Below are 17,757 nucleotides of genomic sequence, written 5' to 3'. Positions count from 1 at the left end.
CACTATGTAGACCAAGCTGGCCCTGAACTCCAGTCTCTACCTCCTGAGTGCTAGAATCACAGGAGTGTGCCAGCATACTCAGTGATGTTGGTGTACTTCTACCAGCAGGAACTGGAACACAGGAAAATACAGTGTTTTCCCAACTCTTCCCAACCACACTGGAATGTTCCAGCAAACACAGGCTATATGTGATTTGACTGAACACTCGCAGTACCTAGTACAGCGTCTGGCAAGACTCAGATGATTAACAAATATTTGCCGACCAAACAGGATAGGCTGGGCTGCTGTCAGCTAGGGACTTCGGCCTGTCTCCTGCTGGTCATACCTTTTATTATAGGAGAGTTACTGTATCAAATAAAGCAGGGCTATATAAACTGAAATATGGGTACACCTAACATGCACAACTAGACATTAGAACATGGATCAAAATGGGATGTTGCATGTATTGTGATGGCCACTTTTGAGACCATGTTCTTAAGGACATATTCCACTTTTTTTGTTTTGCTTTTCAAGACAGGGCTTCTCTATGTAGCCCTGGCTATCCTGAAACTCACTCTGTAGACCAGGCTGGCCTCGATCTCACAGAGATCCACCTGCCTCTGCCTCCCAAGGGCTGGGATTAAAGGTGTGCGTCACCACTGCCTGGCTGACCTATTCCACTTTTAAATTAAAACACTTCATTAAAACTTAGTAGGATAGATGGGAAAATAGCACACCTTAAAATTAAGGTGAGAAAAAAGAAGTGAGAAGTGAACTGCCCTCTACATGCTCTACAGCATCTAAGAATCAATGTTCAGCTACCAAACCCACAGTTGATCCTTTGTGCTAGCTCTCACACTTGTAAGGTACCAACGAAGCTGCAGAATGCAGGCGTCAGATAAGAAGGATCCCTAAAGCTCTGCCATGGGTTACACAGCAGGTATAACCATTCAAGCTGTAAAAAAAATCAGTGACGTCTTTAACTTTTATTACAATGGTTGGCATTTGTAATACTGTTTGAACAAATACTTTAATTATGAAAAAAATAAAGATAAAACTGCATTTCATTGTGAACCTAAATAAACTAGATCCAACTATAGATGAAAACAAATGTAGCATCCTACAACCAGTGTTAGAGGAAACTATCCAACCAATGACCCAGAGATATGACATGCAGAGCACTAGAGGCAGCACCCATGCTCCTACAGTGCTGTGGCCTCGTTCCCTGGGTGGTGAGCTGTCAGGAAGGCCTTGTCAGAAACAGGTTATGGTAATGAGGATGGTGATGGTAGTAGTGGTCTGCAGGAAGAGCATACCAAGACCCGCTGTGGCCCCTAAGGAGTACCACAGAGCCATGAAGAACATACTCCCCACCGTACACACACAGACACACTCTTCTAAAAAGGCAACGCTCATGGCATCCAAGAAAAAGTGTTATGAAGTATGTGCTCTGGGAATGAAGGAGCCAGGAAGCCCATGGGTCTACAAACCTGTGAGTGTTGAGAATCTGTCAGGCCCCAGATCATCTTTGTCTTTTTCTTGTTTTTCTTTCTTTCTAAATGGTATAGGAGCTGGAAATTAAATAAAGTCAGTAGCGTGACACATAACAAACTGCACTCCTCGGAAGTTAACTGGTGTGCCAACATTTCTAAGTGCAAGGAGGTTGGAAGTTTAAAAGCTAAGAAATCCCAAGCGTCAACTGATAATCATTCTTAAAATTGCATCAAAGCTTCTTTAAAAAGCTTTCAGAGTCTACTGTGGAGTCATTTGCCATAGAAAGAATGATTTAATGAGGATCCACTGAGCATGAATCAAAACCATTGCCTCTTAACCTCGCCAAAGAACAAGTTCAGAGTTCCTGCCTCACTCACTCCTCCTCCCCATTAAGTGGGCTTGAGCACAGGTAGAAGCAGGTCTCAGCTCCTGAGCACACAGCCTGGAAAAAGGCTTATGGAAGAGTGATTCCTTCCAGGAAGAGAAATTTTGACCAACTCAATCAATGCTAGGCTGTTCACTAAAAATAAATGTATACAACTACCTTCCAAAATAGATACCACCTACATCTGTAGGGCACGCACATTTTCAATGCACATAGATATGAAAAGCTTAATTTGTTCCAGGAACATCAAAGTATCTATTCAAGATTAAATTAACAGTAACAATAGCATGCTGAGAGTCCTCCATGTTTAACGACAGTGACTGGCATGATTTCCATTTAGGACACCATTGCCATTTCCCACAAAGAATGGACAGTTTAAAGCTCTGTCAGAGCATTCTTCTTAGTGAAAGCATTTCTACACTTCCACACAACTACAAACAGGCCCAGCAACGTCACAGAGGTTTGGTGAAACTTGAGGCGCTAAAGTTTTATGAAATTACCTTTAGGCATAGCTGACACGAAGCGCTTTCTCCACCAAGGCCTGCTCCTGTCTGATCGCTCATCATCACTGTCCTTGCGCTCTTCAGGCTGCAGAGAGAGTCCAGTGGTTTGTTGTGAGCTGAGCAGTAGGGTAAGTTGCTATGAAAAGGATTCCAGTAAGTCTGTACACCTGTCCCATTTGCTGTAAAAACAAGACTGTTCTTTCTGGGGTGTTAGTGGGGGGAGGAGAATAGTGCTAGGGATGGAACGCAGGGCACCCTGCCACTAAGCCACATTCCCAGCACAGAAAACTGCTAATGCCTGCCAAGCACACTCTGGAATGTGAAGGAATACCCTCCAGGTCAGGCTGGTGTGTGAGGGAAGGCACTGTCCCACAGGGAGAGCTCAGCGGGAGAAACAAGTACTTAGCAGGCCCATGCTCTGGGTTAGCCCTCACACAGCAGCAAGAGGCAATAGGAAACCAAGAGTAAAGCAGTGCAGTGAATTCTAATGGGGCAGAGACGGTGCGGTGCGCCAACAGGAATGTGGTGTCAGAAGCCAGCATGAGAACGGATCTCTCAGTCCTCTCAGCTGCCCGAGGCTCCTTTGTTTGTTAGCTATTGTTTGCAGACAGTGTCTCAATTGTAGCCAAGGCTGCCCTCTTCCTCACCAATACTCCTGTCTCAACCTCCCAACTACTACAATTGTAAGCATACCAGTCCTTTCTCCCCCTTTTGCTGTTACTCACTCCCTGGCTGTCCTAGAACTCACTTTGTAGACCAGGCTGGCCTTGAACTCACAGAGATCCTCCTGTCTCTGCCTTTGAGTGCTGGGATTAAAGGTGTGCGCCACCATGCCCTGTCAGAAGTCCTTTTTATAGCTGAGGAACATGAAGCTAAATGAGGTGATCTCCCTCAAAGCACACAGCTTACACGGGGCACAGCTGACCATCAAACCTAGACGTGCCCAGCCTTGATCACCGGTTACACAGTTACCATCAGCTCTGTCACACTGAAGGAAGAGCAGGGCCAGTAATTCTACTCCTAGCCTATGTGACCTCAGAAATCTCTTCATTTCCGCTTTTTCACTTACAGAATTGGAACTAAAAATACATTGTTGGCTGTTGGAGCAGGTGCCTTTTCTCTGCCTACCGATCCACTCATTCTAAGTGCTTTCTTCTTTGTAATTAACTGTCTCTATTTCTACTTAGAAGGAAACATTTCTTCAAAGGTTTCATGGGACTGGAGAAGATAAAATTACTACCAAAAACACTTAACAATAGGTAATTTCTCCAGTCAGAGAGATCAGGGTCTATGTGGCAGGAAAGTTAGAGGTGAGGCTAGAATGTTTATCTATATGTTTATACACATGAGGAATAACAAAAGCAGGCTTCTCACCAATAAGGAGTTAAATTATGGGAGAGATAGGGAAACAATAAACTGTTTTTTCTATACTGAAACTAAATCCTCGGTGTCCATTCTTTGTTCTCTCTATGCCAAGCAAAGCAGAGATACAGTGAATCTAGACACAGCTAGGGGCACACACACCTACAGACACACAAATACTTCCTAGGGCTATCCATTAAGATGCTCTGAGAACAGCAACATGCCACAGAATGAGCTCTGATTCACTTCAATTTCTAAGCACTAGTTATGACCAAAAGGACCTAAACACCCTTAGAGAAAAAAGCTACCTCCAGGATAGACAGAGAACACGGCATAGGAACTCAGCAGTTAGAAATACTGGTTGCTTTTCTAGAGGGTCAAGCTCCATTCCTAAAACTTATATGTGGCTCACAACCACTTGTAATTCCAGTCCTAAGGGACCTGATGCCATTTTCTGACATCTGTAGATACTGTGTGTACATGGTACAAAGACAGACATTCAGGCAAACAGCTATACACATAAAATAAAAATAACCTCAAAATAATTAGAGGGAAAAAACTGGCCAGGACAAAACTGAACCAGCAGAGTGAAAGTGTAAAAAAGCACAATGACAAGCAACAGGCACACTGTAAAGTCCTGCTACTGTAAAGCCTGGATCAAGCATACTGACTCACTTGCATTCAGAAGGCAGAGGCATAAGAATTATCACAAGTTCAAGACCAGCCTGATCTACATAGTAAGTGCCAGATCACCCTGGGCTACATAAATGAGATCCTGTCTCAAAAAACAAGAACAACAACTCAACAAAACAAATGAAAAGGAAGTAACGCTGGTAACTGGGGAGACATGGTTGGGATTAACATTTCAGAGTATTGATGAGTGGGATTACATGCAAGACAATGTGTTATCTGTTGGAAATTTACTACTAACTCAACAAAGAGGGAGAAAAGAACCGAGTTGGAAACTTACTCTTAAATGACAAAGAAGTGTTTTGTCTTCCCAACTTTATGACTTTCAAATAAAAAATTATATACCTTATTTAACCATCTCAAAAGAGAACTGTGAGTCAGTCCTAGGCATCCTTAGACACAAAACTGCTGAGACAAAGGATCTAACTGTTGCTAAATGCAAAAATATTTCAAGTAGTATTGTATCTATCCAATGGATTACTAGACTGACAAGATTGTTTTTTTTTTTTCTGAAATGGAGTTTCTCTGTGTGGTTCTGGCTGTCCTGGAACTCACTCTGTAGACCAGGCTGTCCTCAAACTCAGAGATCCACCTACCAATGCCTGCCAGGTACTGGGATTAAAGGAGTGCACCACCATGGCCCAGCATGGCAGATCATCTTTAATCCATGCCCACAGTCACCCTTAATCTTGAGTTCACAGTCCATGTTCATTTCAGACATCACAGGCACCTGTCAGATAGAACACTGACCTGGCCATAACACAAAAACTCTACACAGCTAGTGTCCCATACCTCTCCTCTTGAAGAGTCCTTACTCGGGGAAGAAGATGACGAGTGAGGTGCAGCCACCAAAGAAGTAGCACCAGTGGCTGCAGCTGGAGGGAGCTCATCATTCCCCGGACGGCGGTTCCAGCTGGGGTCGCTCATGGGCCGCCGCACAGAAGATACTATGTCAGAGCTCCTGCTGCGAACCAGTCTCTCAGGATAAGAGTGCCTCTGCCTGAATGCTTCCATTTCAGCTGCAGTCAAGACGTGAGAACCAAAGGTAGGCAGCCTGGCCTCATTTCCTCCTACTGCACCTTCCAGGATTGGAGGATCTGGGGGCGGATGCGAGGGCCGGGCGTAGTGAACCTTCGGCCTTACAACAGCAGAGGCCCCTGTAACACAGCAAAGAAGCTTTGCAGGCAACTACTCAACACAGGCATTCGCCAAAGGGGTTACATATCGCTTCTGTTTATGACAAGAGTCCAAAGGGTCTTTCTACAAGCTTATTTACCATCATGTGAAGACAGTGGATCAAACATGGCGAGCAGAGACTCTGACTGAGAGGGAGGAGAGGTCAAGTGGTGGGCTCCTACAACAAGAAGGCAAACCGTGAGATCGAGCCAGATGTAGACGGTACATTGAAGAAGGCGCTGGAACTCTTCCACAGTTTTCTCTTGATTAATTAGAACTTGAGAAGCACACCAGAAATAAATGAAACAAGTACCAAATTCTGATTACCCCACCAGGTAGTAGTGGCACACGCCTTTAATCCCAGTAACTGGGAGGCAGAGGCAGGTGGATCTCTGAATTCAAGTCCAGCCACACAGAGCAACCCTGTCTTGAAAAAACCAAAATATTCTGATCACCCCACTTTTTAATCTGCATGTAAGGATTTTCTCTACATTTGGAGGGTACAGCATCCATATGTTTAGTAACCTGATGGAAGAACGCAAATGCTATCATGGTAGGTGTGAAGAATGCAGCCATATTTTCCATAATGGCTCAGGCTCTCAGAGATTCACCTCCACCCTAGAAAAACAAGCAATACTATCTAAAGAAGAGGTCATTAGAGAACTGTAAACTTTGAAAGTATAATATTGTTTTCAGCGAATGACTTGATTTTAAAAACTTTTTTTTTTAGTCTTTCATGTGATTTTATTTTCCCCCTTAACCATAATAATATGATATCCAAATTTTGCCTTAACCAGTGTATCCATAAACACAGGCTTATCTATCCCACAGGCAAGGCTTTATCTTCACTATATTGTGTGGCCACTTCATGGCTCTCCTCCCACGCTTTAGCTTTTCCATGGCTTCCATGACTTTGCCATGTCTTTCACACAGCATGTGTCTGGCCTTCACGGCATTGTCGCCGTCTGTAGGGCCCTGAGCCTTCTGGTCAGCACTGTCACTCCCAGAGGCTGCATCTCCCTTCCCCCCTTTTCCAGAACCACTTTTCCCCTTCGGCAACATCTCCTAAGCGTGCTGTAGTTAAAAACTGTAACTTTTAAATGTACTATTTTAAGCTACAGAGCCCCTACTCCCAAAAAGAGACCCCTAAGCACAACGTGACACAACTAGATTTCCTTATTACAGATTTAGAACATGACCACTTAAAGACTCAAATTAGTATAGCCTGAGAGCTATACTAATTGAGGAAATACCAGCAGTGTATGAACTCTGTTGTTATTGCTTTGTTGGTTTGTTTGTTTTTTTGACATTATTTACTTTTATTTTGTGTGTATGTCTGTGTAAGCATGCAGTGTCCAATGGAGGCCAGAGAGGACAGTGGAAACTCTTGGAACTGCAGCTAGAGACAGATGTTAACTGCTATGTGGATGTTAAGGGTCTAGCTCCTCTGGAAGGGCAATCAGTGCTCTTCTTTGGCCCACTTTGGTTTTATCTTGAGACAGGTTCTCACTCTGTAGCCCTGGATGACCTCCCAAGTGCTGGTATTATAAGGCAAGTGTGCTACGTTCATTTTAAAAAGTCATTCTCTCTCCCACTACTTACCATGAGCTATTTCATCCATGTCTGGACTAGTTACAGAATCTTTCCCCCCAAAATCAGAGCTGCACTCAGATCTCAGGTCTTCAATCTTATTGGGAATATCTTCCGATGTGGCACTTATACCTTTGAAAATACAGCAAAAATAAATAAGTAAATAAACTGCAAGAAGAACAGAGTAATTACACAAAATTATATGAAGTTTGGAGAAATTCTTTCTCAAACTTTATATATTCCAGTTCCACACATGTGCATTGCTGAGTACTGTGAACTTATCACTGTAGTTCAAACATACTTTTACAACATAATCAGAGTTACCCTGTTACACCAAATATTGCAATATCCAGAGCTGCAGAGGAGCAGCTCATCAGTTGTTCCAACAGACTATAAAGGCCACACATTAAATTCTCTCAGATTATGAAGGCACAGAATTAATTTTGTTCGCTGGGCAGTGGTGGAGGCGCACACCTTTAATCCCAGCACTCAGGAGGCAGAGGCAGGTGGATCTCTGTGAGTTCGAGGCCAGCCTGGTCTACAAGAGCTAGTTCCAGGACAGGCTCCAAAGCCACAGAGAAACCCTGTCTCGAAAAACCAAAGCAAAAAGAATTAACTTTGTTCCCTGGAGACTACTGAGCTCTTAAATACAACTTGGGGGTGGAGACGCAGCTCGGTGATAGAGCACTTGACTAATACGCCCCAAGTGCTGGGTTCAACAGTTAACACCATACCATAAAACAACAACAAGACCATCATCTCTTTGGTAATACTTTATGAACAGGGAGTAGGGGATGCCTTCAAATTCCTAGTGCTTAAAACAAGACAGACATACCGGACACAACACTGAGGCCTGGTGTGCTGGGGCGGGAACTGACCTCCCTGACATCCGTATCATCAGACGTGCTGCCCAGTCCAGAACAGCTCTCCAGCTCCTGGAGGCGCTCCTCCTGCTTTAAGTCTGGAGCCTCTGAATAGAAGACAGGAAGAGTCACCTAGTAATTAAGTAGGCATGAAAATTTCAACTTCTGGACACACAAGCTCTCGGGTCTTAGAGATTTCAAAGTCTGAGCTACTTAGCAAAGCTGCAAGGTTTAAAGAAGGCAAGGTTATGATTTCCCCCGAGATAAGCCATTTTGTTCTGTACAGGTGACAACTATTTCTAGACTTCCTTTAAAAAAAAAGAAAAAAGAAAAAGAAAAACACATTCTTGGTTAACGTGTAAACTGTATAAGAAAGCACAGAATAGCTTAGTATAGCATCGGTCTGTCTAAATTTTAGTGTTCTCAAAAGCTCTTTAAAAGCTGAAGAGATGGTTGGGTGTTGGTGGCGCATGCCTTTAATCCCAGCACTCGGAAGGCAGAGGTAGGCAGAGCTCTGTGAGTTCAAGACCAGCCTGATCTACGGAGCGAGTTCCAGGACAGCCTCCACAACAATACAGAGAAACCCTGTCTCGAAAAAACCCAAAAACTGAAGAGATGGCTCAGTGGTTAGAGTACTGGCTGCTGTTCCACAGATCCTGAGTTCACATGGTGGCTTATAAACATCTGTAATGAGATCTGGTGCCCTCTCCTAGTGTGTACTGTATACATAGTAAAACAAATAATTCATATTTTTTAAAAGCACTTTAAAATGGGCATGACAGCAAACACTCAGGAGGCAGAGCCACGTGGATCTCTGGAAGTTTGAGGCCAGCCTGATCTACATAGGAGTTCCAGGAACAGTCTAGGTTAAATGATATATCCTATCTCAAACCATCCCCAAAAAGAAAGAAAAGGAAAAATAATTTCTTCACCTAAATTTATCTAGCGGCTTTTTGAGAAAGGGGGTCTCACCATCTAGCACAAGCTAAAATTACAGGCATGTGCCACCAAATTAAGTCCCTTCAAGAGACTGGAGGTAAGAGCACTAGCTGTCTTACAGAGGACTCAGTTCAGTTCCCAGCACCCACATCAAGCTCACAAATGGCTATAACTCCAGTTCCAGGGGATCTGATGCTCCACGGGCATTGTACACATGCCATACACGCACACAAACACTCAAACATATAGAATAAAAATGAATAAATTAGGGCTGGACAAGACTCAGTGGTGAAGAATGCCTGCTGCTCTTCACAGGATCAATTTCAACTCCCAGCACCCACTTTAGACCATTCATAGTTGCCTGTAACTCCAAACTCCAGTTCCAGGATACCCAATATCCTTTTTTGCAGCCTGTGGGCACATGTATTTACAGGCATACATACCCACATACAGACACCCACGTTAACATGTAATTTAAAAATTTTTTATTTGAAAAAGATTACTAACTAAACAAACAGACATCCCTTAAAAGTGCATGCATGCACTTCTCTTCTAGAAACCAGTTCTCTACTCCTAGATACTGAACTCGGGTCATCAGGCTTGGCTGCAAGCACCCTTACTCATTAAGCTGTGTCACTGACCACTCGGATAAACGTAAGGATGTTGACTAGAAACTCAAATGTGCAGAGTCTACATTGGGTTGTTGCTCTCAACCTGGAATGAACTGGTGGAAGACATTGAAAACATCATAAAAACAGAACTCTGATGGGTTTCAAACAATTCTTCAAATAAATTTAACAGACTCAGAAAGCACTTGCTATGTTATTACTTATTTATTATTATTATTATTATTGTTGTTTGTTTTTCAAGACAGGGTTTCTCTGTGTAGCCCTGGCTGATCAGGAACTCTATAGACCACACTGGCCTTGAACTCAGAGAGTTGCCTACCTCTGCCTCCCAAACTTGGGGGTTAAAGGCATACACCACCACACCTGGTAGCACTTACTATGTTAATCAGTGCTAACCAACAATAAGCTTTTCTTCTTTTCCTTGATGAAAATATTCTACTTAAAATTTAACAATATGGAGGCTGGAGAGATGACTCAGGGGTTAAGAGCACTGGCTGCTTTTCCAGAGATCCTGAGTTCCACTCCCATCACCCACATGGTGGCTCAGTCATCTGGAACTATAGTCCCAGGAGATCCAACATCCTTATCTGGCCTCTTTGGGCACCAGTCACACACACATGGTATACATGCATACATGTAGACAAAACATATACATAAAATAATAGTAAAAAAATTAACACAAACACACACATTTGAGTCACCAGGTGCTGTGGTAAATACCCGAAATTCTAGTACTTATATACTGAGGCAGAAGTTTTTTAATTCGAAGTCAGTCTAGGCCAGACCCTGTCTCAAAAAACAAAACAAAAAAGTATATCGTTTGGCAAAATCCATCTAATATAGAAATGAAGACACCTTACAGGCTAAAGTAGACAAGGAAAAAAGCAAACGATGACATCATACTGACCTGAGTCACTTGGCAACACCTCTACACTCCAGGCTTCACTTGTGGTCTCTGATATGGTGGAGCCCGTGCAAGGGTCAAGGAGAACGGACCCTGAACCTGGGAGGCACAGCAAACTGCCTAGCACGTTCTCTGCTGCTGCACCTGCACAACAGTGGGTGCAAATGTTAGCATCCGAGAGCAATGGAGAAGCACTGGTAAACAACATCTTTACCAACAAGAAAGTGGCCAAGGAAGGAATTATTTCATTTAAGCATGATTCTAAAAACACCAACTTCCCAGTTGAACACAACCTCCTTTTCTTTCATTTTTAGAAAGATATTTGCTTTACATGCATATGTGTGCTTGAGTTACATACAGCACATGCGTGTGTAAACTGGAGCACAACAGAAGAGACATCAAATACCTGAGACTGGAGTTACAGACAGCTGTGAGTCACCGTGTGGGTGCTGGGAGCTGGCCCCAGGTCCCCTCCTCTGAAGAGCAGAGATGGAGTGCTTTTAACTGCTGAGCCATCCCTCCAGTCCCAGTCTCCTTCCATTAATTCCTCCCACTTACCTGTGACCCTCCACAGGGAAAACACTTCTTTAGAGCCATTGCAATTTGTTCTCATCATGGTTTTTTCAGCAAATCTTATCAGTCCTTGACATCTGTTTTACCTTTATAAAAAAATGTATAGTCCCACAGGGACTACAAAACTCCAAAGAATTTAGCCACAAAAATGTTGTATTAGCCAAATATGTTTTCTTCTGGCATATCAGCAATAAATTCAGAGCAATAAAATACATTTGCAAGATACTACACAGCTCCTTCATAGTACTCAGTCAACTGCAAATACTGCTTGTAGCCAAGAACAATACTACAGTGGCATCTGGAACAAAGTAATGCATAACCAACTGAGAAACCTCTATACATTACTAAAAACACAAGTAGAAGGAATGAAACATTATTGTATGTCTGTGTTTAATACACTCAAGATGAGGAGAGATGGCTCAGCAGCTAAAATGCTAGCTGCTTTAACAGAGGAGCTATGTTCAATTCCTAGCATCTACCTAGAAGCTCACAAATAGCTTGTAACACCAGTTCCTGAGGATCCAATGCTCTCTTCTGGCCCCACAGCTACCACACATATGTGGTACAGACATACACAAGACGGGAATTCTGTACTACAATTGATTTAGCCTAATAAAGCCTAATTCTAGAGCTGGAGAGACAGATCGTGGTTAAGAGTACTGGCTACTTGTCCAGAGGACCTGGGTTCAACTCCCAGCATCCACGTGGCAGCTCACAACTCTCAGTTCCAGGGGACCTGACACCCTCACACTGACATGCATGCAGGCAAAGTACCAATGTACATAAAATAGAAATAAAATCATTTATATAAAAAAATGAAGCATTCGGCTGGGCAGTGGTGACTCACGCCTTTAATCCCAGCACTCAGGAGGCAGAGGCAGGAGGATCTCTGTAAGTTCAAGACCAGCCTGGTCTACAAGAGCTAGTTCCTGGACAGCCTCCAAACCCACAGAGAAACCCTGTATCAACGCCCCCCCCCCAAAAAAAAAGAAGCATTCTATTTTGGATCATGAGAAAGTTTTGAGAATAGTTAAAAGTAAAAGCAAAATTTTATAGGCTCACAAATTGGATTCCAGGGGATCTAATGCCCATTTTTGGTCTCTGAAGCCATCAGGTACATACACAGTACACAAATACACATGCAGACACTCATAAACATGAAATACAAAAAAAGAAAAAGAAAAAAGAATGTCTGGAACTTGCCTAAGCATGATTGGGGGGGAAGGGGACAGGACAGGGGAAGAATAGGAAAACAAAACTGGCCATATGTGTCTAATTGCTGAAACTCAAGGCCAGATACAGTGAGTTCCTACTATTCTTTTGGGTTTTGTTTTGTTTGTTTGTCTTTGGTTGATATTTTCCGTGATTTAAAAAGAAAATGAAGACAATAATTAAAAGGCTGTTTGAATCTTTCAAAAGTCACAAAACAGCTTTCTAAAAAGGGTAGGTTTTTAATCTAACACAATAGACACTTAAAAAAAGAAAAAACTGAGCCAGGCAGTGGTGGTGGCACATGCCTTTAGTCCCAGCACTCAGGAGACAGAGGCAGGCAGATCTCTCTGAGTTTGAGGCCAGCTTGGTCTACAAAGCTACACAAAGAAACCCTGTCTCAAGAAAAGGGAAAAACTGGTTAGTTACCCTCCTTTGGGACAGAATTATGGAGTTCGTTTCACTGTGTTCTATGTTTTGTGGTGCTTGGTGATGGCTCCTAGACCATTACACATGGTAGACCCGTGTTCCACTGACAGCTACACCCCAGTCCTCCTTTTAGAGAGCTTCTGTATCCTATTAGTCCATATTCTATGGCTACAGTCTATCTATAAAAACTTTCATTTTAAGATAAGATTTTTAGCCTCAAAAAGACAATAGGCTAATTACAAACTAAGAACATATACTGTGCTCCAAAGATAATATTTGACATGTGGTCTTTCCTTTTTTAAGATACTGTTTCTCTGTGTAGCGCTGGTTGCCCTGGAACTCTCCCTGTAGATTGAGCCAGCCTCAAACTCACAGAGATCTACCTGCCTCTGCCTCTGCCTCCCAAGAACTGGATTAGCCTGACCTTCTTTTGTACTTTTAAGAAAGTGTGTATTAAAACTGTTTAATTAAAAAAAAAAAAGATACACATGGAGGTCAGAGGAAGCAGTTCTTTCCTTCCCTGTATAGATTCTAGGCGTCTAAGTCAGCTCTTGAGACTTAGAGCAAGGGCCTTTACCAGCTCAGCCATCTTACTAGCATGGCAGAGATTAACACAGATAGGTAGGTAACACAAGCCTATTTAGGTTAGGGACTGAAATGCCTTGCTCCATACGGAGACCGGCCATCTAGGCAGTGCTCACAGCCCTAACCCTAACCCTCCCATGAAGAACAATGGTTATAACAACTAAACAGCTATGCATTTCTAAAGGCCTTGAATACCAGTTACCTGCAATTTCTTGCAAACGATCTTCATCAACATTAGGGTCAAAGTCACTTCCCAGGACATCAGTGCTCCAGGTCTCACTCACTGTCTCTGATATGTCCCTATCATCTGTCAGTCCCATCATGTCACGAATCTCAAACTTCCTCAGCTTGTCATCAAGATTATCTTGTGTTGTAGCTATAAAAAACAAATTTAAGCACTTTAAAAATGGTGACACAAATACAACTTTTTGGTTGACCTGACAGAATGACATCTTTAAACTTCAAGTTATTAACTTTATCATTAATAAGCACACATTCCACCCAGTGATCAACTCACCCCAGTTAAGATTAGCAGAGATCCCCACCTAACCACTACTGACAGGAGATACAGGAGCCCAGTCTAAATGAAAAAAGCTAACCCAGACAGGAAAGCAAAGGTAAATGTTTCAGAGTAGCTCCCTGGATCCAATTATTGTTTTAATAACTAGGTGGTAAACGCATATGCAAACTATTTCTCTTGGCAATAGCTCATGTGTCTTCTAGGGTTTTCACTCTTTCCTAGACAAACTTTCTACAACTTGTTTTGTGTATATGATGTGCACATATAGAAGCCAAGTGTCCGCTATTGCTTTCACCTTCCACTGAACTGAAAGCTCATCAGCTCACCAGCCAAGCAAGCTCCAAGGACTATGCTGTTTCTGTGGCCCAAGGCTGAGGTTACAGGCACAAATGGCTGTGCCTGGCTTTTACACCAGTGCTGTAGACTGTCAAGACTATTCAGTCTTGCACAATAAGCACTCTGACCGTGAGGCATCTGACCAGCCCCACAACTCACTCTTGTCAATTCTCTTTTTGTAAAATTGATTTGGTTTTTGGTGATTTTTTTTTGTTTTAAAACAAGGCCTCGGGGGCCGGAGAGAGTGGCTCAGAGGTTAAGAGCACTGGCTGCTCCCAGCAACCACATGATGGCTCGCAACCATATGTAATGAGATCTGATACCTGCAGGCATACATGCAGACAGAGCAGTGATACCTAAAAAGATACATAAATAAATAAAGTTAAAAAAAAAAACCAAGGCCTCAAACTGGCATGCTTCTCCCACCTCACCGTCTCTTAACGGGATTCTAGGCATCCGTCACCACATCTAGCTCAGCTCACCTTCTTTCTTTCTGTTAAGGTAGGGTCTCTGTATGTAGACCAAGCCTCCTGAGTGCTAGGCTCAAAGACATGCACCACCACACTCATGTGTAAATTCATTCTTTTTTTCAGATTTATTTATCATTTATGTATATGAATGTTTTGCCTGCATGTACATGTTTGTGCACCACAAACATGCCTGGTGTTTGCAGAGCCCACATAGGTTGTCATGTGGGTGCTGGGAACGGAAGCCGGGAGCTGCGTACCACCAGCAAGTCTTCTTAGCAGTTTATTTAACAGAGCTCTCTGAAATGGAAACATTCTGTCCTGAAGGAAAGCTCTTTAACCAGGAGGTAAACAACTCAAAATAACTTCAGGAAGTCCCTGAAACTGACCAGATTCACTAGGCCCCTCCTGCCAGAGTAAACAATAAAAGCTGGTGGTCCCTCTCAGACATGGAATCAAGAAAAGCCAAACTGCAAAGATTCTGAGACCAGACCAGATGTCAGGAAGAAGCAGCAATCAGCTGAGCTGCTTGAAAGGTTTAGACCAACCGAGTCACTTGGAAAGGACACTCTAACCTGTTGAGCTGCCTGAAGGCTGTGCAGTGTACTGCTCCAGGTTCCAGCTTTTGTAAACTGTCACTCGTGCTGAGGTCTTTGAGTCATTTATACTCCTGTAAGTAACCCCAATGAAAGTCATGGTTCACCAAGTTTGGACTTTGGTCACGGGCTCCCCATCTGGAGTGAGTTGACATATAGTGTCTCCCCCAGGAAAAGTTTCATCACACAACAAATGGCTCAGCCATCTCTCCAACCCTTGATTCACTCCCTACGCTCCCATGGAATCACTCAGAAGGCCTGTCAAACATGTGACTTCCTTTTTCTTTCTTTCTTTTTTTTTTTTTTTTTTGATTTGGGTTTTCCAGGCACGGTTTCTCTGTGTAAACAGCCCTGGAAGTCCTGGAACTCACTCTGTAGACCACACTGGCTTAGAACTCAGAGATCTGCCTGCCTCTGCCTCCTGAATTCTGGGGTTACAGGTGTGTGCACCACCTCCTGGCAAAGGTTTGAATTTTCATTCAACCTCAAAACTTGGCTAATTTTAGGTTTCTCTGTTATGTGCAATAACTTTAATATCAACTGATACACTGAAAACAAATCCAATATGGCAATATTTCTATAGAAGCCATACACTCCAATGGCAACACTATTTTTCTTTTCAAAAATAAATATCTAGGATGGCTTGGAAAGTTCCCTAAGTAATTTTCATGTACTCTAAAGTCTAAGAATCACTACCTCAAACTTAGTTGGGGATATGAGCCCTAATTAGAAGCTTTTGTTTGTTAGATTTTATATACAGCGTTCATGTGTATGTAAGCAAGAGGTCAGAGAGCTCCAGGGATCTGCCTGCCTCTGCCTCCTCACCTCTCCATCTTTCCATTCCTCCCACCCTATGCCCAAGCTAAGGTCATGACTGTGCATAATGCCCACGTTTATAAGTAGATGCCGGGGATCCAAACTTGGGCTCTCATGTTTGTGTGGTGGGCTACTCACTGAGCTATCTTCCTAGATTACTGTTTCTTTCGGTCTGTGTACCTGTGTGTGTGTGTGTGCATGCACCGGTTCTATGGTACACATGTGGAGCTCATAGGACAACCTATAGGAGTTGGTTTGCTTCTACTAAGTGGGTTACAAGGATCAAGCTCCATCACCAGGGTTGGGGGCTCTTAACCATTTGCATACTGTTATTTCCTTAAACTAAATTCCTTGAGCCCTGAGTAGTTACCATTGTACACCATAAATATTAGAATTCAGGACAGCAAATATTACAGAATTTAAAGTAATTCATACTGCTGTGTGTAACTAAGCCTGAATCATTCACTTCCCAACTAAACACCTTTTTAAGAACTGAAGGAGCTATGAATAAATGCAACGTTAACGGTCATTAGTCAACTTAAATTACTCTTCCCAAACACAGGCAGCTTTCATGAAAATGAACAGCCTCTCTTGAAATCACGCACCATCTTTTCTCCTGTACAGTTGTATTTACCACTACTTTACCTTGTTCATGTTCTAGCAGCTGGAGGGCCTCAACTCCGTTACTCCCAGAAGGTCCTGCCCCAAGCTCAGATACAGACTCTCCTTCCAAGTCGAGAGAAGACACGGAATTGGAACGATTAGAAGGACCTAGAGGAATGTTTGTCCTATTAGCAATCTTTTTAAGACATTTATAAGCTACTATGTCACATTTCATGCCATGAAAAGACCTACAAATTTGTTATAGTTTTTGTTCTGTCTTGAAACAAGGTCTCACTACATAGCCCAGACTCACCTCACACACTTAAGTCTTCTGCCTCAGCCTTCTGAGCCCTGAGATGTGCGTCATCATGCCTGACTTAAAATGCTTTTAATATTGGATTTATTTCCAAAAAATATATAGATGCCATTGAGCCAACAGCTCTGCTTTAGAAATTTATCTTTTAAAAAACTGGTAAGAAAAAATAAGCTAAGGGTGCTTGTTGTAGAACTACTGTCACATTTAAAAAATAGAAGTACTTTCTGCACTTCTGCACAGGGCCTGAAGGAGCAGGTGATGCCTGGACATGGAGAACAACATCAGCAAGGTCGTGGCCCTGCATGCTCTGTCAAGAGCTGCCCCACTAGTGCCAAGGACCATTCATTCATCCAGATGAATACAGACGAGGTTGACAAGGATCACAGGCAGGTTTAATGGCCAGTTTAAAACCTATTCCACCTGCAGAGCTATTCATAGCATGGGCAAATCAGAGAATTCTATTTTCTGATTGGTTAAGGCTAATGGAATTGTCTCAAAGAACTCTTGACCAGGGTAAATCGGGGACTATTGGTCATAAATAAAAGCAAATGAGTAGATAGATAGATAGATAGATAGATAGATAGATAGATAGATGAAAGGTAGAAGCATTCTCCCTTTCTAAACACAGAAGAATGCTAAAACAAATCAATAGGCATATTTGATGCTAAAAACCCTTTAAAAGCATGTTATTGCCAGGTGTGGTGACTGTGCCTTTAATCCCTTGGGAGCACTTGAGAACAGAGGTAGGAGCACCTCTGTAAGTTCAAGGCCAGACTGTACTACATAGTGAATT

General features: G+C 42.8%; 1 protein-coding gene and 1 pseudogene across 8 annotated transcripts in view; both read right to left on the bottom strand.

Annotated features, from left to right (window-relative positions):
- The window catches only part of Gapvd1 (GTPase activating protein and VPS9 domains 1), a 72,207-nt gene that overhangs the window by 20,041 nt on the left and 34,409 nt on the right, over positions 1-17,757 (bottom strand). For 5 of the 8 annotated variants that reach the window (XM_040735553.1, XM_040735555.1, XM_040735556.1 and 2 more), the window contains 9 exons: positions 16,691-16,816; positions 13,513-13,686; positions 10,518-10,658; positions 8,015-8,149; positions 7,192-7,311; positions 5,690-5,767; positions 5,206-5,570; positions 2,359-2,446; positions 1,470-1,550 (listed from right to left, as the gene is read on the bottom strand). In XM_040735553.1, coding sequence (XP_040591487.1) covers positions 1,470-1,550; positions 2,359-2,446; positions 5,206-5,570; positions 5,690-5,767; positions 7,192-7,311; positions 8,015-8,149; positions 10,518-10,658; positions 13,513-13,686; positions 16,691-16,816 — 1,308 coding nt within the window. The remainder of the gene's footprint in view (positions 1-1,469; positions 1,551-2,358; positions 2,447-5,205; positions 5,571-5,689; positions 5,768-7,191; positions 7,312-8,014; positions 8,150-10,517; positions 10,659-13,512; positions 13,687-16,690; positions 16,817-17,757) is intronic. The other 3 variants (XM_040735557.1, XM_040735559.1, XM_040735560.1) reach the window with 1 other exon arrangement.
- On the bottom strand, positions 5,774-7,153 carry LOC121136024 (annotated as a pseudogene).

This window comes from Mesocricetus auratus, unplaced genomic scaffold, assembly GCF_017639785.1.
Source record: "Mesocricetus auratus isolate SY011 unplaced genomic scaffold, BCM_Maur_2.0 Super-Scaffold_100047, whole genome shotgun sequence".
Classification (NCBI taxonomy): Eukaryota; Metazoa; Chordata; class Mammalia; order Rodentia; family Cricetidae; genus Mesocricetus; species Mesocricetus auratus.
Note: the sequence above shows the minus strand (reverse complement) of the source record. Positions and strands in the feature narration are given on the sequence as shown.